An 18,154-nucleotide genomic window follows, 5' to 3' on the forward strand; every position below is an offset into this window, starting at 1 on the left:
GTTGTTCTCTGGCCGGGCAGGAGTAGGGGTTACAAGGTGCTCAGTGGGGGAGCTTTTTGAGCCAGGATGAGTCAGGAAAAGGAACTTCACAAGGTAATGTCATCGCTTAAGGCAAGGACTGGCCATTTTCACTTCTTCTGTGGTGGAATGTCATCGGTTAAGGCGAGGCAGGGCATTTGCACTTCTTTTGTGATTCTTCAGTTACTTCAGGCCATCTAGGCGTATATCCGTGCAAGTCACAGGGGATGTGATGGCTTGGCTTGGGCTCAGAGGCCTGACAGGAATTCCTGACAGGAATCACCCGAACCCACATCCTCACTGGGGAACCTGAAGGTCTAGATCACAGGAGAAACATTTAACCTTACCTGGAGCTGAGTTTAGAGAGCTGAGCAGAAATACAGGGGTAGAGAAAGCAGCAGGATCGCTGGAAACATATCAAAACAGAACCTCTTTAAAGCATAAATCTCACAGGACCTATAATTTTTTTTTTTAAACCCAAGGTATACAGGCAACAAATAGCACGATGAATGGAATAGTGCCTCACATTTCAATACTAATGTCTGGGTCGCTAAGGAAGCCATTTCTGACTTGTCTCACATGGGTCATTGGGGAGGGCTGCCGGAGGAACTGGGAAAAGACCACAGAGAGAAGGAAACCTCCAGCTGAACTCTAACAATTCCAACCAAACACGAGGTCTCCTGGCCAAAACTTGGAAGAGGGTGTGAATCTGGTGTGTAGACTCCACAGGTGAGGAGGCATGAAAGCTGGTCTTGTTTTCTCAGCTGGGAGGCTGGTAGCCTGGAGCAAGTTCTCAGCCCTGCTCATCCACTGCCTAGAAACAAATCTGGTGCTGTTGGGGGAGGGCACAGTGGGAGTGAGACTGGCCTTTTGGGTTACGTGGGAGCTGGGTGAGACCTGTAATGCTGGCTTTCCCCCACTTCCCTAACAACCTGCCTGACACAGCAGAGGTAGCCATAATCCTCCTGGGAGCATAACTCCATCGACATGCGAACCACATCTCCATCTCCCACAGCAGTGGCAGCAAGCCCCACCTACAGCGAGTCTGAGCTCAGACATGCCTAGCCCTGCCCTTACCTGATGGTCCTTCCCTACTCACCCTGGTAGCTGAAGAGAAAGGTCATATTCTCTTAGGAGTTCTAGGGCCCTGCCCACTGCTTGATCCTCCCTGTACTACCACAGCTGATGCTCTCTTGAAAATGCCACTTCCTGGGAGGAGGCCAACCAGCACAAAACTAGTGCATTAAACTACCAAAGCTAAGAACCCTCACAGAGTCCATTTCACCACCCTGCCACCTCCACTGGAACAGGTGCTGGTATCCATAGTGGAGAGACCTGAAGATGGTTCACATCACAGGATTCTGTGCAAACATCTCCCAGTACCAGCTGGGGGTCTGGTAGCCCTGCTGGGTGGCTAGATCCCGAAGAGAAATAATAATCACTACAGTTCAGCTCTCAGGAAGCCACATCTCTAGGAAGAAGGGGAGAGTACCACATCAAGGGAACACCCCATGGGACAAAAGAATCTGCACGGCAGCCTTGAGCCCCAGATCTTCCCTCTGACATAGCCTACCCAAATGAGAAGGAACCAGGAAAAAAACACTGGTAACATGACAAAACAAGGTTCTTTAACACCCCCAAAAAGTCACACTAGCTCACCAGCAATGAATCCAAATCAAGAAGAAATCCCTGATTTACCTAAAAAAGAATTTAGAAGGTTAATTATTAAACTAATCAAGGAGCCACCAGAGAAAGGTGAAGTCCAATTTAAGTAAATCAAAAAAAGATACAAGATATGAAGGAAGAAATCTTCAGTGAAATAGACAGCATTAAAAAAAAAAAAATCACAACTTCAGGAAATAAAGGACACACTTAGAGAAATGCAAAATGTACTGGAAAATCTCAGCAATAGAATTGAACAAGCAGAGGAACGAACTTCAGACTCAAAGGCAAGGTTTATGATTTAACCCAATCCAACAAAGACAAAGAAAAAATAATTAAAACATGAACAAAGCCTCCAAGAAGTTTGGGATTATGTTAAATGACCAAACCTAAGAATAATTGGCATCCTAAGGAAGAAGAGAAATCTAAAAGTTTGGAAAACATATTTGGGGGAATAATTGAGGAAAACTTCCCCAGCCTTGCTAGAGACCTAGACATCTAAATACAAGCAGCTCAAAGAACACCTGGGAAATTTACTGCTAAAAGATCATCACCTAGGCACATTGTCATCAGGTTATCTAAAGATGAAGGAAAGAATCTTAAGAGCTGTGAGGCAAAAGCACCAGGTAACCTATAAAGGAAAACCTGTCAGATTAACAGCAGATTTTTCAGCAGAAACCCTGCAAGCTAGAAGGGATTGGGGCCCTATCTTCAGCCTCCTTAAACAGCCAAGAATTTTGTATCCAGTGAAAGTAAGCTTCATAAATGAAGGAAAGATAGTCTTTTTCAGACAAATAAATGCTAAGAGAACTTGCCACTACCAAACCAGCACTACAAGAACTGCTAAAAGGAGCTCTAAATATTGAAACAAATCCTGGAAACATATCAAAACAGAACCTCTTTAAAGCATAAATCTCACAGGACCTATAATTTTTTTTTTTTTTTAAACCCAAGGTATACAGGCAACAAATAGCACGATGAATGGAATAGTGCCTCACATTTCAATACTAATGTTGAAGGCAAATGGCTAAATGCCCCACTTAGAAGACACAGAATTGCAGAATGGACAAGAATTCACCAACCAAGTATCTGCTGCCTTCAAGAGACTCACCTAACACATAAGGACTCACATAAACCTAAGGTAGAGGTGGAAAAAGACATTCCATACAAATGGACACCAAAAGCGAGCAGGGGTAGCTATTCTTATATCAGACAAAACAAACTTTAAAGCAACAGCAGTTTAAAAAGACAAAGCAGGGTATTATATAATGATAAAAGGCTTTGTCCAACAGGAAAATACCACAATCCTAAATATATATGCACCTAACACTAGAGCTCCCAAATTTATAAAACAATTACTACTGGACCTAAGAAATGAGATAGACAGCAACACAATAATACTGGGGGACTTCAATATTCCACTGACAGCACTAGACAGGTCTTCAAGACAGAATGTCAACAAAGAAACAATGGATTTAAACTATACCCTGGAACAAATGGACTTGACAAATATTTAAGAACATTCTACCCAACAACTGCAGAATACACATTCTGTTCATCAGGGCATGGAATGTTCTCCAAGATAGACCATATGATAGGTCACAAAACAAATCTCAATAAATTTAAGAAAACTGAAATTATATCAAGTACTCTCTCAGACCGCAGTGGAATAAAATGGGAAATCAACTCCATATGGAATCCTCAAAACCATACATACATGGAAATTAAATAACCTGCTCTTGAATGATTGTTGGGTCAATGGTGAAATCAAGATGGAAATTAAAAAATTCTTTGAACTGAATGATAATAGTGACACAACCTATCAAAACCTTTGAGATACAGCAAAAGTGGTGCTAAGAGGAAACTTCATAGCATTAAATGCCTACATCAAAAAGTCTGAAAGAGCACAAATAGTCTATCTAAGGTCACACCTCACAGAATTGGAGAAACAAGAACAATCCAAACCCAAATACAGCAGGGGAAAAGAAATAACAAAGATTAGAGCAGAACTAAATGAAATTGAAAAAAGAAAAATAATACAAAAGATAAATGAAATGAAAAGCTGGTTCTTTGAAAAGATAAATAAAATTGATAGACCATTAGCAAGATTAACCAAGAAGAGAGAAGATCCAAATAAGCTCAATTAGAAACAAAATGGGAGATATTACAACCAACACCACAGAAATACAAAAGATCATTCAAGGCTACTATGAACACCTTTATGCACATAAACTATAAAACCTAGAGGAGATACATAAATTCCTGGAAAGATACAACTCTCTTAGCTTAAATCAGGAAGAACTGGAAACCCTGAAGAGACCCATAACAAATAGTGAAAATGAAATGGTAAAAAAAAACCAAAAAACAAAAAACAACAGAAAAAGTCCAGGACCAGAAGGATTCACAGCTGAAACCAGACATTCAAAGAAGAATTGGTACCATTCCTATTGACACTATTCCACAAGATAAAGAGGAATCCTCCCTAAATATTCTATGAAGCTAGTATCACCCTAACACCAAAACCGGGACAGGACATAACAAAAAAAGAAAATTACAGACCAATATTCCTGTTGAACGTAGATGCAAGAATCCTCACCAAAATACTAGCTAACCAAATCCAACAGCATTATCAAAAAGATAATACACCATCATCAAGTGGGTTTCATACTAGGGATGTAGGGATAGTTTAACATATGTAAGTCAATAAATATGATATACCACATTAACAGAATTAAAAACAAAAATCACATGATCATCTCAATAGACACAGAAAAAGCATTTGACAAAATCCAGCATTGCTTTTATGATTATAACTCTCAGCCAAATCGGCATACAAGGGACACACCTCAATGTAATAAAAGCCATCTATCACAAACCCACAGCCAACATAATACTGAATCAGGAAAAGTTGAAAGCATTCCCTCTGAGAAAGCATTCCCAACAAGACAAGGATGCCCACTCTCACCACTTCTATTCAACGTAGTGCTGGAAGTCCTAGCCAGAGCAATCAGGCAAGAGAAAAAAATAAAGGGCATCTTAAATCACTAAAAAGGAAGTCAAACTGTTGCTGTTTACTGATGGTATGATTGTATACCTAGAAAACCCTAAAAACTCCTCCAAAAAGCTCCTAGAACTGATTAATGAATTCGGCAAAGTTTCAGGATACAAAGTTAATGTACACAAATCAGTAGCTCTGCTATACACCAACAGTGATCAAGCTAAGAATCAAATAAAGAACTCAACATTTTTTACAATAGCCTTTTCTTTCTTTACCAATACAATACAATACAATACAATACAATACAATACAATACAATACAATACACTATGATAAAGTACAATACTTAGGAATATATCTAACCAAGGAGGTGGAAGACCTCTATGAGGACAACTACAAAACACTGCTAAAAGAAATCATAGACACAAACAAATGGAAACACATGTCATGCTCATGGATGGGTAGAATTAATATTGTGAAAATAATTATATAGTCAAAAGTAATCTACAAATTCAATGCAATTCCCATCAAAATACCATCATTCTTCACAGAACTAGAAAAAACAGTCCTAAAATTCACATGGAACCGAAAAGAGCCAACCTAGCCAAAGCAAGAAAAAGAACAAATCTGGAGGCTTCACATTACCTGACTTCAAACTATATTATAAAGCCACAGTCACCAAAACAGCATGGTACTGGTGTAAAAATAGGCACATAGACCAGTGGAACAGAATAGAGAACCAAGAAATAAATCCAAATACTCACAGACAACTGATCTTCAACAAAGCAAACAAAAAAAAAAAAGTGGGAAAGGGACACCCTATTCAACAAATGGTGCTGGGATAACTGGCAAGCCACATGTAGGAGAATGAAACTGGATCCTCATCTCTCACCTTGCACAAAAATCAACTCCAGATGGATCAAGGACTTAAATCTAAGACCTAAAGCTATAAAAATTCTAGAAGATAACATTGGAAAACCCCTTCTAGACATTGGCTTAGGCAAAGGTTTCATGACCAAGAACCCAAAAGGAAGTGCAACAAAAACAAAGATAAATAGTTGGGACTTAATTAAACTAAAGAGCTTTTGCACAGCAAAAGGAACTGTCAGCAGAGTAAACAGACAACAGCCCATAGAGTGGGGGAAAATCTTCACAACCTATACATCCGATAAAGGACTAATATCCAGAATCTACAAGGAACTCCAACAAACTAGCAAGAAATAAACAACAATCCCATCAAAAAGTGGGCTAAGAACATGAATAGACAATTCTCAAAAGAAGATATACAAATGGCCATCAAACATATGAAAAAATGTTCAACATAACTAATGATCACAGAAATGCAAATCAAAATCACACTGTGATTACCACCTTACTCCCTCAAGAATGACCATTGTCAAAAAATAAATAAAATAGATGTTGGCATGGATGTGGTGACAAGGGAACACTTTTACACTGCTGGTAGGAATGTAAACTAGTACAACCACTATGGAAAACAGTCTGGAGATTCTTTAAAGACCTAAGAGTAGAACTACCATTTGATCCACTACTGGGTATCCCAGTAGGAATATCTACCCAGAGGAAAAGAAGTCATTATACGAAAAAGATACTTGCACACACGTTTATAGCAGCACAATTCGTAACTACAAAAATATGGAACTAGCCCAAATGCCCATCAATCAACGAGTGGATAAAGAAATTGTGGTATATATGTACAATGGAATACTACTCAGCCATAAAAAGCAATGAATTAATGGCATTTGCAGCAACCAAGATGGGATTGGAGACTATTATTCTAAGTAACTCAGGAATGAAAAACCAAACATTGTATATTCTCACTCATAAGTGGGCGCTAAGCTATGAGAATGCAAAGGCATAAGGATGATACAATAGACTTTGGGGACTCATGAGGAAAGGGCAGGAAGCAGGTGAGGGATAAAAGGCTACAAATTGGTTTCAGTGTATACTGCTGGGGTGACAGATGCACCAAAATCTCACAAATCACCACTGAAGAACTTACATAATCAAATACCACCTGTTCCCTAAAAACCTATGGAAATAAAATAAAACAGGATAAAACCATACCCAGATATGCATGCCCCCTTCTCCAGGGCTAATGCCTGCTCAGTTGTGGCATCTGGTTTCTGGTCTTAGCCTTTGGTTCTCTTTTACCTGGACCCATTCTAAAGGAGTTGGTCACTGTGGCACACAAAAGTGGGTTCAGGACCAACCAGTTTTAGGGATAAAATCTCACAGAGAAGCAAACTTCTAGTTCCCAAAGCCTCCGAACATTAATACATGAAGCAACTCAGGCAATCTGGCCCTTTGTTTTCCCAGTCTTAAGACTGTCCAGACCCTCTCTTGATGCTGCTAAAACCTGACCTAGAAAATGGACATCCCAAGGGGCATGCAACCAGCCCCTGGCTTTGTCTCCCAATCCCAGCAGAGTAGGATAAACCATGAGAAATCCAGTGCAACATCCAGCCTATTGGTAGATCCCGTGCCCCAAAGCCAGCTGTTCCCAAAGGTTCCCTAGGCAAGGCATCTGGTGGTTGCCTGATTTTTCATTAGGTTCTGTTGACATCCTGTGGATACAGCCTCAAGGGGTGTGGCTCCCACAGGCCCTGTAGGTCTCCCAAAGGCCTCCCACACCAAGACCAAGGAGCTGAGTGAGGAAGTGGGCACCAGAGTAAAAAGCAAGCTCTCATATATGTTGAGTGTAGGCTCATTGGAGTCTGGGGGCTTGGAGGACAGGTTGGTGGTGAAACTGTTATGCTAATGAGACTTTATTTGAATTCCAATGAGTCCGATGGCCTCTCCCCAAATGCGAGTTTGTGCATGTGCAAATATTAACACTGAAATGTTGTTAAAAATGAAGTGCCAAACTATGCAAACCAGTGTTGATCATAACCATTCCTCCAAGTGGTTATAGAAAGAATCAAAGCAATTGTTTTCTACTGTCTCAGTCTGTTCAGGCTGCTAAACAAAATACCGTAAACTGGATGGTAACTTATTTCTCACAGTTCTAATCTGGGAAGTCCAAATTCAAGGTACCAGCAGATTTGGTGTCTGTGAGGGCCCACTTCCTGGTTCATAGATGGCAGAAGAGATGAGGGGGTCTCTGGGGCCTTTATTACATATAACAGCACTAATCTCATGAATGAAGGTTCATGACATAATCACCTCCCAAAGGCCCCACCTCCACATACCTTCACATTGGGGATTACGTTATAAGACATGAACTGGGGAGTGGGGGTGACACAAATATGCAGCCTGTAGCACCTACTACTCATCCATGTACATTTTACCAGCAGTTGACCCTCAATGATGTTTCCATTAATTGGTTCCACACTCCTTCGTAGGCACGTTCTTTCTGGTTTCTAGTGGCCAGCAGAGCTCATGAGTTGGATGCATGACATTTACTTGGAAGTCTACAGAATGTCCTTGGGAAGAAGTATGTTCTCCTATTTATGATGGAGACTCAGCAAGGCGAAGCTGGGTTCGCCATATGCCTTTTCCAGCTTTCTGCGCCTGTGTCTGCCTCCTACTCCTGGTACTGACGTAGGCACCACCACTTCCTTTTACTTGATTATTTCATTTGCCTTGAAAGCCAGGAGCAACCAGGGTCCAGAAGGAAGGAAAAAAAGGGAAGAGTAGGGAATCCATCAGTTCTTGGACTTACTTGTACTATTCTTTGCAATGGCCTTCACCCCATGGTGAGCCTCACAAAAAGCATTTTGTAGGGGCTCCAAGTTTATTTCCCACTGTAGCAAGACAGTGGCTTTGGGAATGTCGTTTGTGCATATTTGAGCCCTCTTTACAGAGAAGCCGAGGGTGGAGTAAAAAAATTGCTCCTCCAGTCTCTTAAGTACTTTCTAGGTACATGCAGAGAATTGGAGCAAATTAGGCTTCAGTGAGAAGCAGCGCCATGTTGCTGCCCAAGCTCAGTGGATCCATAAAAGCCCCAGGGTTGTGACTGACCACCAGGGCACAGGGACGCCTCAGAAATTGGTTGGTTTGTCTGTTTTCATTACAAGAGACAGGCTTTCTTACCTTTGAAAGCTCCTTGGCCTCAAGGCCACTTCTTACTCAATATTCTGCCTTCTTAGAACTTTGCTTTGAATATGGCCCATCATGGCTTCTCTGAGTCTTGACCACCCAATTTCAGCCTCTACTGATAACAGACTCTGTTTCCTGGTATTTCCTAGAGAGAGAATCCAGTTAGCCTAGCCCATGTGCTGAGCCACATTTTTGTGGCTGGTCAGCCTGTGAGCTTGTGGCTCCTGGGTCGATGGTCTCTCCTGTCCAATAGCCAGAGGGCAAAGCAGACGGTACCACATATGTTCTGGATAGGGCTGAACATAAGGCAGGCATCAGGACTGCTGGGACTCACATGGGGTGGTACAGATGGGTGGTCTTGGGAGCTGGTGTCCCATACCACTGTTATTCTTGGACTCCTTGGGAGCCACTGACCTGGATGAGACTTCTTTATGCTCTGAGAAGGGCACCTAAGTGGACACTGGCTTCTTCTGCCTTGGGTCCCATTGGCCCCAGGAATACATCTTTCTTTAGCTGCTAAGTCATGGGTAGGCTGAAACTGCTTCTCTGGGGCCTGTGGATGGCCAGGGGTGAGCATTTTTTTTGGCCCCTGAGCTCATCACCCAAGCTGGGATGGCTCCTGAGACCACACTGGGTCCTCCAGGACTGGAATGGTTCTTTAGCAACCCCCAACAGGCACTGTTTTGTGGCTGGCTTGTGAAAGGGATTCCATCTCACCATCTGGAGGAGGTAGAATGAGAAACAGGCAGGTTTTGGGGTATGAAAGCCTTTGTCATTTTATTTTACAATAAAAAATTCTAACAGCATATGAACACTCTGTTCCCGGCAGAGGCTAAGGACATACAAAGTTCATTAGAAAGCAAAGCATTAAAATAACAACAGCTACATTCAAAGCTTCTGCTCAGTACTTTGCCCAATGTGTCTAATATGGTTTTAAAGACTCACTGGTCGGGATTTTTCACCCAGAGTTAAAGCACATGTACGAGTACTTACATATCCTCCAAATCATAGACAACAACGACAATAACAGCAACTCCAGATGACGCTAGATCTTGTGGGCTATTTCAAATTTAGGAATTTCTTCATTTTTCCTTGGTAAAACGTTGTGTCATGGAACATGTGACTATATAAATTAATTCAGCAGATCGGAGGAGATAAAGTATTTTCCTGGATAAAACTGAATTACAAAACTAATAATTTAGTAAAAATGCCTTCAAGTGCTTGTCAAACTGTTTTCAGATACATTATGCACATGCTGCTCAAAATCACCATGGGAAGTACAGAGGGTCTTATACCCATTTGACAGATGAGGAATCAGAGACCAGTTTAAAGTGAGTTGATCAAGGTCTAGGATATTTATACCTTTTTCACAATTTCCAGTCCATTGATATGCCTCTGATCCTGTTTGGTACAAATCTTTTCTCTACTCAGTTTGTGTGTGAGATAGGTGTGTGTTTAAGCATAAGGAAGAAATGAGGAGAAATAAGATGAGGCCACAGTTAATTTATGTAAAATATGTTGATGGCCTCTCTCCATAATTTGCAAAAGTCTGACCAAGGTCAGAGAATGAAAATGATCAATTTTTAGATTTCATTTATAATGGCTCTCACTGAAGTATGGTTTGACCAGTGGAGACAGATTCTGCCATATCACAAACTTCCCATTTTTTTAAAACCTGCAGAGTCAGAGCAACTGCATATCTTCTAAAGTCATGTGTTTGTGGCACAATTATATTTCCTACATATTCCTTTTCAGAAACACCTTACATTTTAGCATTTACCACAGGCTAGGATTCTGTAACCGTTCACCTAAGAAATCAAGAGGTCTTTCAATTCTCAGGACACCAACTTATATTCAGAAGGTCAAAATAACTTAAGTTTCACTTGAAACCAATTTTGTTTCAAAAGACTCTGTTGAGGGGCTCATTGGTTTTCTCATCCATGCAAGTGTGTGGCCATGAGCCACATTAATAGCACCTGAGCTAAGATCATGCAATTCAATTTACAAGTATTTATTGTCTGCTGAGCAAGACATTGTGCTAACTGGGCCTTGGTCAGAAATTGCTTCTTAGACCCAGCGGCTGTATCAATAACTGGTGGTGGGGTGAGAAGTGGCTGGGGCAGCTCTGGCCAGTCTAGCAGAGTTTCAAGTATGTGCACCCTCACCTGATGTGCAGGTGAAGATGCCCCTTTTCTCTCTGTGGTAGCATCCAGGGGACTGTTCTCCGAGTGCTGGCTGCTGCGTGGCATGGCATCCCAGGAGTACTAGTCAGTTCCAGTGTGTAGTAGGTTCTTTTCGGAGGTCTTGCCCACTCATGCTCCTTCTTCTGGGTACCAACCCCCAGTAAAAGTCCCTGCTGAAAGGGTCAGTCCACGGGGCCATGCTTAAATGACATGACCCTGCCTCCTTGGTAACAGCTGATTGGACAGGCACCTGACCCCAGGGTGGCTCACCCATAGGCAGATGAACTAAACCAATCAGATCCTCAAAAATTTGCCTTAGGGGTCACAGAGATGCTAGTCAGAGTGGTGGGTACTGAAAAGGAAAGGTTTTGCGGAGTGGGTTCTGGAGTGGATTTTTCAGCTACATATGCACTAATGAGAAAGCTGGTTGGCCAGAAGCAGCGAGAGAACCAGGCAGATAGGCAGAGGGAAACAGAGAAGAAAGTCCATGAGGACAGAGAACGTGAGAGTAAAGGCAAGGGTAGCTGTCTCCATCCCTTTCCTGTAGGGGAGCCCTGTTCTGTTTGTGAAATGTCCCTCTATTCTTTCAGCCAACACCTGCACTTGACCAAGTGTGAATGGATTTCTAGTCCTTGCAAAGCTCCTTGCCTGGAACACATTTGAGGTTGGACTGAATGGCAGAATTTAATTTCCAACACTTAGACCCCCAGTCAGTCCCTACTCCAAGCTAAATGACACTCTTTCCTTAAGAGTACTTGGATGTAGTTTGTAAATAAAATCCAAATTATTTTCTGGTGTGTGATAGGAGGAATTTAGGATTAAGTACAAATCCTGTTTTCAGACTTTTAAGACAGTATCTGTTATGTTATTCATTAAACGTTGAGCACCTGTGTGCTATGTAGGAAAAAAAAAAACTCGTTTATATGTAATCAATGTTTAAATCTTTTGATCCATTTCTCTAATTTCTGCCTGTTAGAAAAAGCATTTCTATTAGTTAAATTCCTCACCTCCTCCATTCTACATTCTCTCTCCAAAGGGGTGTGTGTGTGTGTGTGTGTGTGTGTGTATGTATGTGTGTATGTGTGCATTTTAATCACAGATCTAACTATTTCCTTTCTTCCATCAAGATTACTCAGACATTACATGCCCTTCTGCTGAGTTCTTAAATTAACAAACTCACAATAAAACTTCTCCCGGGACCAGGGAATTGATTCTTACACAATCTACCCTGAAAGAGGAAACTCCTTGTTCTGCAGGTAACAGCTGCCGTCTCATTATGCACAAGCCTCAGATCATAGGTCTCACGCCACACAATGGACTTTTACTGCACCACTGGGTCCCCTCCCCTGATGCAGAGCATGGACTCTGCTGCCTCACAGTGACACAAAGTCAAGGGCCTCCCTGCCTGCCTGTTGGGATCCTTGGTGCTCAGACAGGAATGCACCCCCACAGTCTAGAACAGCAGGTGAGGTCTCCATTTCCTTGATGGAACTCTCTGGAAAAAGCCAAAATGCATTTCTTTTTCATGAATGCAGAAAACTCATATCAAAACCAGCACTGAAAACTGTTTATTATGCCACAAATGCATCATCCTCTATACACTGTATCTGAAGTTCGTTATATACTCAATCATCTTTTTTCTTGGCAAGAACATTATGGAGTTCTTCATATGACCCTTATCTTTTTTTTAAACCTCTAGGCACAGTTGAAGAAATGTGTTACTGACAAGCCTGCAGGCCACATGGTGAGATGGAAAGCAAGCGGGCTGGTGAACCAGCAGGTTGGGACTGAATCAATGGGCTGGTCACTTCCCTTCTTGGTACTTCTGCTTCCTCCTCCGAGGTCAACCAAGGTCCTCTGTGGCTTCTGCGACTGTCTAGAGGGTTCTGATGAACACGGTGTTTGTTCATTGCTGCCTCCTCGGGGCTCTCTGGGAACCCTATTTCAATTCTTTGAGGCACTTTTGCCCATCTCTTAGAGTCAGCTGTCCAGGTATCTGTCACCTCTGTGGGGTTAGGAGATTCTTCAGGGAAAGGACCACATCTCTCTCAGTCACAGAAAATCTGACCAGGTGGCTCTGTCTCCCCATGAGTGGGAAAACGTGAACAGACTGATTTCTTTCCAACTTAAGGTTTTCCTCTCATCTATTAATACTACTTGTTAAACCCCTGGTGTCTAGTTTAAGAGTGTAGCTGATTTAGCATGCTATCTTTTTAGTCATCTCAGTTGACTCACTCAATATTTCCTGGGGCTCTGTAAAAGACCACAGTGATTTGTGACTCCATCCTCTTAGCACTCTGGAGCCATAGCTCTGCAAACTGTAGACTCAGTCTCTGTAAGTCATTGAAACATCCAAATTTCAGACACTGTCTTCTGAAACATTTACGTATATTTCAATTACAGTAAGGTCTTGAAACGTCATTTTCACATACAGTATTTCCAGGCATTTACCAAATAGACAAAGTACTGGTTGATATCATTGCACTAATGAAATATTATTGATAAAGCAGGACAATGTAGCTGATTTTATCAGACTCATACCATTTGCATGAAAAGGCTGAGTTTCTTTGGCTCTTTGTTCATTCAAGTGCATTGAATGCCTATGTAGATAGACGTAGGCATTATGTTAACCTGTCAATAAAATCTCACACTGTCCACAGTGTTTTGCAAACTGATTTAGGTTTTGGACTACAACAACTGGCCATTGATAGAAATATACCATATATACACACGGGAATTACAAAAATACATTTTATTTATAGCTGATTTCCTTTTTAAGTAACAAAACACTAACACTATGAAAGATCAACCAGCATACTAAAAGGACACTACCTATTATCATCCGAACAAGAGACTTGTTTGAAGGTTCCATGACACATCGTCTCTGAACATTCCAGAAAGGGCAATTTTTTGCCATTGGAAAATAAAAACAACTTCTTTGAAAAGTCTCTGCATTGACAGTTTGAACCTCCCCTTCTAATCAGTTCCATTTCTAGTCTTCTCTCAACTTTTAAATTTCTACCATCTTCTTTCAGTAAAGACCAAAGAAACTCGTGAGGACAATGGAAAGATGGGCTCAGAAGAAAATGGATACAGCTGAAGCTAGATGGGTCATGGGTGAAAGCAGGACAGGACCTCATTCTCCAACACACACCAAGTAAGCCCCCAACACTGCACAGGTTGTCACACTTGGCGAGGGAACCAGAGTCTCCAATCTCCCAGGTATACAAAGTCAGTAACTGTTTTGCTTGCATTGATGGGTAGGTGGCGGCTGGTGCCTCAGTGCTGTGAGGCGATGTCCTCTACCCAGAGCTCGGGAAGCCAACTCGCCATGCCAGGGAGGGTGACTTGCAACGTCATGGTCACAAGGTGGCCACCCTGCCATTTCAGCAAACGTCTTCCTATGTCCATTAACTAGGGGGAACTGGCTAACTCCATATGCTTTTTAAAAGGTTATTTACATTTAAATGAAATTCAACAGCTTTTCTACATTCAGAAGCTTCTATAAACAGAGGCTGTGGCCTGGGAAGACTGTGGTTCTACCACTCCTGTTTCTAACAGGAATCAAGTACTATTTCCTTTTGTACCACTCAGTAGCACACACTGGACATCACTGTTGAAGAGACAGAGATTTTCTTGTAAAAGTTGATGTATTTATTATCCCAAGAAAAAAAGAAGCTCCATCTCAGGCCACCTTCAAAGCAGGGCAAAGAAAAACCTCCACAAATAACCGTATTTCTTTTGTAGGATCCTAAAAGCTCTTAGCACCGATTCTCCTTCCGTTAGATCCTAACTTGTAGGGGACTTTTATTTCCAAAATGGCAACACCTTTTAAAAAATCTGTCAACATAAATCCACCATTCCCTCTCATCTTCTCTCTTTCTTGGCCTTTGTTTAATTGATGAGGGAAACAAAGAGTCAGGCCTATTTATAGGCACAGTCATTGGTACTGACTTTCATCCAGTTCATTTGACTTTGAATATGAACCTAAAAAAAAGGGGCTCAGGTTTCTTGGCTGGAGTCAGTGTCTCCCTTACAAACTGATTTTAATGCTCACGGTCATGGCTGACTGAGAATACAGTCTGGTGCTTAATCCACACTCCTGCATTGCCTTTAACGCAGAAACAGAGTTAACATGCAGAGGTCACCGAAGATAAGAGCTACGTTCTCCCGCTTCCGGTGATTGATTAAAATGTGGCATTGGATAGGAATCTGTAGATTAGCTAGTGCCTCTCATGACTAAGCTTCCATAGGGAATACGGCCACAGTTCAAACATTTGACGTGAGAGATTACCAAACATAAGGCCCCAAGCAGGGACTTCTTGACCCACAGTCCGTTGGATGAGCCAAGAATCTAGTCGTTCAAGAGTTTCCTGTTCCCAGAAGCCCCATAGTTCACCTTTTCAGAAACGGAGGGTGAGAAAGACTCACCCATTGCTATGTCTCAAGTCCTAACATGTAGGCATGGGAAACCCAAAGGCTGTGTCCTCAGAGTTCAGAAGTCCAGAGTCCCATGGGCTAAGGCATTAGACCTGGAACTCAAACATATCTGTCTGTTTTTTGGCCAGCTTGGCCACCTCCTCCCGGATGGCCTTCACGAGGGCCGCAGTGGAGATGTTGGTCAGGGGAGCGTCTGATGGGTCATTTTCTGCCAGGCTCTGCTGCGAGGCTGCTGCGGAGGGTGCCGGGGCCTGCTCCAGGCTGGGGTGCAGGTTGACTGGCTGGCTGTACTGGCGAGGAAGCCTGGAGGGAGAGCTCTGCGGGTACCGTGATCGGGGGTAGGCCTCGATGTACCCTGGGAGGGGCACCTGCAGAGGGCGTGGGGAGAGAAGGACAGGGCCCGGCATGAGGAAGGAGCTCAAGTCACAGGACACACTCGACACTGGAAGCAGGAGGGGACTGAGGACATGGAAGAGAACTCAGAAGAAAATGGAAGCCACATACCATTGTATAGATACAAAACTCAGAGTCAGTTTGTTTAGAAAATAGGTAATTTTGGTGGCTCACGCCTGTAATCCCAGCACTTTAGGAGGCCGAGGTGGGTGGATCATGAGGTCAGGAGATCAAGACCATCCTGGCTAAAATGGTGAAACCCCGTCTCTACTAAAAATACAAAAAAAATTAGCCAGGCATAGTGGTGGGTGCCTGTAGTCCCAGCTACTTGGGAGGCTGAAGCAGGAGTCACTTGAACCCAGGAGGCAGAGGTTGCAGTGAGCCGAGATTGCGCCACTGCACTCCAGCCTGAGCAACAGAGTGAGACTCTGTCTCCAAAAAAAAAAAAAAAAAAAAAAAAAGAACATAGGTAATTTAGACTCACTGGATATACTGTTTGGATGAATTAAATAGGTGTCTGAAAAACCTTAGGAATATATACATCTGAGTCTATATTTGAATCTGCCTAGCTACTTATTTTTTATTACTATTATTTTTAGAGATGATGTCTCACTCTGTCATCCAGGCTGTAGTGCAGTGGTGCCATCATAGCTCACTGCAGTCTTGAACTCTGGGGCTCGAGTGATCCTCCTGCCTCAGCCTCCTGAGTAGCTGGGACTATACCTGGGTACCACCATACCCAGCTCTTGGTTACCTTATTCACATAAGCACAATCCAGCAAACAAACAGAACTGTTTATGGTCTCCAGAGGAACCCAGGGGTTTATTATTAATAATAACTAACATCGATTGAGCCCTGTGCCGAGGGTTTTCCGCACATTATCTCATTTAGTTCTCAAAGCAATAAGCTAGGAGGTCGGTATTGTTATCCTTACCTTGCAGATGAGGAAATTGACGAGTGCCACAGTCTAAGGTGACAACCTACCAAGACATTCTTTGCAGAGGTCTGTCTGGCTCCAAGGGCTGGAATTAATCACTGCATTACAATGTCTTGGATCTGGGATATGATTTTGGTTTCTTGAAACGTTTTTCTCTCTTCATCAAAAGTGGAAGACAGAGTCCTATGCTTAAAATATGTAAACTTCTAGGAATAAGGACAAGTAAATAATTTTTAATTTAGAGTCGATTCTCCTACAGAAACAGTGGCACATACAGGGATGCTGTTCCAGGGTAATCCACATAACCCATGATATTAATTGGAACACTATAGAATAAGCACCCACAGACAACAGAGGCATGGGGTGCTATGGCGAATGAAGTATGTGTGGGAGGACTGGGCAGCTTAGGTGAGTTTGGAAGTTGAACAGGGTACCTCCAGGAAGATGCAGTAGGAGGGGCATTCTGGGCAAAGGGAAAATCAAATACAAATCCTCAAATCAAAATGTATGGGAGTACTGATGGCAGAGGCTGCTGCCATCACACCGGCTGCAGCAGGGGTGCACGGCTAGGGCTGCACATTCCATGGAGCCAGTGGGAGCCCCCCGCTTTTGAGTTGGAGCAAGAGTTCCCCAGGATGCTGCTGCAGCCACCCAAACCATGACTGCAGACCCAGGCCGCCTCCTCTATGAAGCAGGCAGGAGCCCTGCCCTCCTGGGTGGGGCTACAGCCACCCAAATTGTGCTGTGGATTCGAGCCTCCCTGTGGCCTTGAATGGGGACAGGAGCAGGCAGGATCTGCCCTGGGTGCAGCTACAACCACCCCACCCACAGCTGCAGAACTGGGCTTCCCCCTCCACGAGCAGGCAGGAGCCAGGGACAAGTTGGAACCCTGCCCCTTCTGTGTTGGCGGGGCTGGAGCTCCCGGGTGCAGCTGTAGCCACCCTCCCAGGCACAAGACTAGGCATCTGCCTACATCCTCAGCATCTTGGGAAGGTGCCCCCTCCCTGCTGGCTTGGGGGTGTCTGCTTCTGCTGCCTGGCCTCTTTCTTCCCCCTGTAGGGGCTCTGACTTCTGAGTGCGGTTGGGGACAGGCCCCCAGGGCCATGAATGGCAAGGGGTGGGGTAGACAGACTCCTGGGCGGAAGAGGGTGGGTCTCCCATAAGACCCTACCTTCAGAAAGCCAGGGAGGGCCTGAAGATTGGGGGCTACCTGCTAGTCCTCAGGCTGGAGTGAGGACTCGTGGTTTCTCTTCTGGGCCAACCCATGGACCAATCAGCACACACTTCCTCCCCTCTGAGGTCCATAAAAGCCCTGGGCTCAGCCAGAGCAGGGCAGAGGACAGCTAGAGCAGAGGACAGAGAGACTACGGGACAACCAGCAGCAGAAAGGAGCTACCCTCCCTGCTGAGAGCTTCAGAGACCTGCAGAGACGTCTGAACAAGCTGCCTGTGGAGAGGAGCCACC

The 18,154-nt window shown here is 43.4% G+C and overlaps 1 protein-coding gene across 5 annotated transcripts in view; it reads right to left on the reverse strand.

The window, feature by feature from the left end:
- Positions 1 to 12,465: 12,465 nt before the first annotated feature.
- LOC105471528 (KIAA1549 like) overlaps positions 12,466 to 18,154 on the reverse strand; it is a 288,631-nt gene continuing 282,942 nt past the window's right edge. For all 5 annotated transcript variants that reach the window (XM_011724030.2, XM_071074893.1, XM_071074894.1 and 2 more), the window contains one exon: positions 12,466 to 15,728. In XM_011724030.2, coding sequence (XP_011722332.2) covers positions 15,447 to 15,728 — 282 coding nt within the window. In that variant the 3' untranslated portion in view covers positions 12,466 to 15,446. The remainder of the gene's footprint in view (positions 15,729 to 18,154) is intronic.

The sequence above is a fragment of the Macaca nemestrina genome, chromosome 12 (assembly GCF_043159975.1).
Source record: "Macaca nemestrina isolate mMacNem1 chromosome 12, mMacNem.hap1, whole genome shotgun sequence".
In the NCBI taxonomy this organism is placed as follows: domain Eukaryota; kingdom Metazoa; phylum Chordata; class Mammalia; order Primates; family Cercopithecidae; genus Macaca; species Macaca nemestrina.